Here is a 3,780-nt window from a genome sequence, read left to right on the forward strand (position 1 = left end):
TTCCTGCTGTACTCTCCTATACCTAAAGTTACGTGAACAAAGCTAAAGTTGACCAGAGTTAATTTAAATCCCTTTCTTAATGAGCATGGGTAACTCGAAAACAGATAGTATAATGGCTCAGTTAATGTAGAAATGCCTTTTGCTTGTCTTTTTTGCTTCCCCATGGAAGAAACATCAGATAGACACAGAAGGACAAAAAAGAGAACTGGGTAAAGTAAACTTTCTTCTAAGTGTGCACTGGAAATGCTAAACTGAAATACGTTTTTTTTTTTCCCGCCCCCCCGCCCCGCCCCAGAGCTCCAGTCTTAGTTGCTCTTGCACTGATAGAATGTGGCATGAAGTATGAAGATGCAGTGCAGTTCATACGACAGTAAGTATGAAGCTAACATGTACCTGTTCCCAAGATTTAACACATTGATACATCCTTGGCCATTAAAGGAAATTCCGAATGCTGTTCTTGTCTTTTACTCTTTTTTGTAAGATATTTAGTACATATGAACTTTTTAACACACATACTGCATACGGTCAGTGTTGTAGGACTTGGCCTGTGGGATGGGTATTTTCTGTTTCTGTGGAAACCAGAATCAGTAAGTAATTATTTGAGCAAGTTTAAAAAAAAGCAAAATCCCTAACTTTCAGTTAGATCTGCAGGGTTGTCTTTATTATTTGTACGTATGAGAGGCAGAATACCTTTTGAAATTTAGGTTCTGTCTGGTAGCTAGAGCTAGCACTCATTCAGGTTTGTGGATGCTTTCTTCTGTATTAGATCAAAGTGTGCTAAACAGTTCCTCCTAGTCTTTTCTGGTAGTCTACCGAAGAAAAATACTTCCTTGGATTTTTTTATAAATGTGTGTAAGTTGGATGAGAACAATTTTGGTTGCAATGCCTTAACTTTGCAGGTTTCAACTGTATTTAAAAGAAGCTGCAGCTCATATAAACAATACCAAAATACTTCTTGCATAATTGCCAAGCCTTTAAAGAATTAAATTCAGCTTGTTCATCTTAACAGGCTGGTGTGTATAAAGCGAAGAATAGGAAGCCAGGTACATATTCCAAACACTCAACAAAAATGTACCCCTCTTTCACACACTTCTGGTTTGAGAAAACCAAGAAAACTCAATTGCTGTTTGACTTATTATTATGGGGAGTTATAATGTTTATGTACTTTCTTAGTTTTGTACTATTCTTCATAATTATTTTAAGAGACTGGATAACTTCAGCTTTCTTAAGACGACTGTATCACATCTGCTTTATAGCTTCCTTTTGAAGTTTATTCTAAAGATCTTAATGTAAGATCTTTGGCTTGTGTGTTATCAGAGGCTAAAACACTGTCCAACGTGCTATGTACTCCTTTGAGCATGTGGTCCAATGAGGTATTTGTGAAAGGAAGCTACCACCCTCTTTCCTGGCACTTAACTTTTAATTACCCTTCTTTTGGTTACAGCCTTGACTTAATGGTGTTTTCTTTAAATGACTTAAAAATATTTTTCTCTGGTTGGTGATATTATTTCACTGGGCAGTAGATTAATGTTCTGTTTAAAATATTTTTTCCTCCATCTAGGAAGCGGCGTGGAGCTTTTAACAGCAAGCAACTTCTGTACTTGGAGAAATATCGCCCCAAGATGCGTCTGCGTTTTAAAGACTCCAATGGTCACCGAAATAATTGTTGTATTCAGTAAAGCTCAACAGCCTATAGTACTTCTTTGGGATTAAAGGATGGAAGCTAGAATTAAGCAGACTGCATGCTGAAGACGAGTCTGATATTTTTTAGTAGTAAAGGAAGCTTCCTTAGGAGTGTTTAATAGGCTAAAGGCTTTGTAGAAATGCAACTTGTATGTTTAGATAAATATCCATCTGTTTGGAGACCCAGTAAATGTTTTTGCTGTACCCTGTTTCTGAGCTGTCTCCTTGTTCATTAATTACCAGTTCAAATATCCTTTAATCATGCCATTAAGTTTTACCCACCTAGTTTCAACTACTAAAAATTGGGGTACTAAAATAAATCAATCTGTAGAGAGATTAGGTGCCAAAATACCCAGCATATCAGCTACGTGTTTTTCCTTATAAACGAGTGTAGTTCTGATGACGTGAGAACTACCAGCTTATCTGGACCTTACTATCTTTTTTTCTACAGTCATTTCAATACTGAAGAATATGATCTCTAAGATAGTCTTGCCTGCTCACTGTATGTTTTGTCTCCCACAATCGCACTAGAATTATCAGGATTTGCACAGTCTGTCTTTTTAATACTATGAATTACAGCAACTTTTTACCCCAGCGTCTGTACTTTTCTGTTATCTGAACCTCTCCATTTTACAAATCATTACTCTGGTTACTCATGTAGAAAATCTTTTAAATTGTACAGAAGCACACAAGTCTTTAATGTCTCCAGACAAAAAGCCTTACAGTAAAATTAATGTTGGCACTTCATGTGCAACTTAACAGAGGGCCTGAAAAGGTTGGGAGGGGCTATTTAATATTTCTAGTAAATTGTTGCCTTTGTCTTGTGCAGGAAGTATAGAATATGCCCTTTACTTCAGTAAATATTTTTTTAAAACGTAGAAATGCTTTGTTATTGTAGCTAAAAATTCTTAATCAGAAAATTTCTGAAAAATCTTGTAGTTTCTTTTACTGTACCTATTGAAAGTTGTTTACCAACTATTGCTTTGTTGAAAGTGTGATTTTTTTTTGTTGTTTTTTTTTTTTCCTTTTGTTTCTCCTCCTTGAGTTTCTGCTATGACTTGGGCAGACCTCTGTAATATTTTGTATGCCTTTCAAGCTGCGTAACTTAATATTTGGATACTTGATAATTTGTTTTATTATGTAATTGATAAAATGGTGATGTGTATTAATGTTAGTTCAACCATATATTTATACTGTCTTGGGAATGTGTGGTTATAGTTCTGTGGGAGAAATAATTTTGCCAGTGTTCACCAGCTTGTAAAATCTAGTGCGAGAGCTTAAACATCTAAATAAATACTGAAATGCACTTACGAAGTTTGCTGAAACGCTCATGACTTTCACTTATTTTTGTGTACTTTGTCAGCAATCTTGAGGTGCCTAAATTCAGAATCTACCCAGGCATCTGTTTTCTTTTTTAAAATCTGGGCCTGAATGTCCCCTTTGCTGTAATGTTTGCTGTTTGTTTTACTCATAAATAAATGTGGACAAAAATTAATAGCAGAAAGTACGGTATTTCTTTATGCAGCTTACTTGTGACTTTCCTTCCCCAGTACTAAAATAGGTTATTTGCTTAGTGTTCTTGAAACTGTCTTTGCAGTAAATGCGGAAGAGTATACGTATCTGTAAAGCTTGGAGAACACTTGTATCAGTAGCATTAGAATTTAATTACAAAATAGTATGATATAATGCTTCATTGTCAGGACTGAAGCTATGTCCAAGCAGAAGATATCCCAAAAATTATGTGAGCTAAGACCTGTGCAAATTTGAGTTTCCAGAGAGTGGTCACCAAACTTCCCGATGAGAACTGGAAGATGCTCTTAGTAGCCAGCTGAGGTGCTGTTCTTACTGGTGATCATAAGCTCAGGCCCATGTCTGCTTAAAATTAAGCTATGGTTAAATGTATCTTGCCTTTCTAAACAGTGAGGTGGGATGCTATGTACAACATAAGTTTCAGTGAGACTTCTGAAGGATTGCTTTTGGAAAGGTATAGTCTCATTATAAAGAGCACTTTGAAATTATGATATAAAAATGCCTGAAACTGAATATAATTTAGCTTAGTCTGTAAGTAGGAAAAAAACCTCTTAACTAGTTCAGCTT

At 35.7% G+C, this 3,780-nt stretch overlaps 1 protein-coding gene across 1 annotated transcript in view; it reads left to right on the top strand.

Annotated features, from left to right (window-relative positions):
• LOC104082942 (protein tyrosine phosphatase type IVA 1) overlaps window positions 1-3,178 on the top strand; it is a gene marked incomplete at its 5' end in the record, with an annotated part of 4,724 nt that extends 1,546 nt beyond the window's left edge. Inside the window, 2 exons of the mRNA XM_009586231.1 lie at window positions 296-370; window positions 1,562-3,178. Of these exons, the coding sequence (XP_009584526.1) occupies window positions 296-370; window positions 1,562-1,679 (193 nt within the window). The remainder of the gene's footprint in view (window positions 1-295; window positions 371-1,561) is intronic.
• Window positions 3,179-3,780: the final 602 nt, after the last annotated feature.

The sequence above is a fragment of the Fulmarus glacialis genome, unplaced genomic scaffold (assembly GCF_000690835.1).
Source record: "Fulmarus glacialis isolate BGI_N327 unplaced genomic scaffold, ASM69083v1 scaffold43069, whole genome shotgun sequence".
NCBI classification, from domain to species: domain Eukaryota; kingdom Metazoa; phylum Chordata; class Aves; order Procellariiformes; family Procellariidae; genus Fulmarus; species Fulmarus glacialis.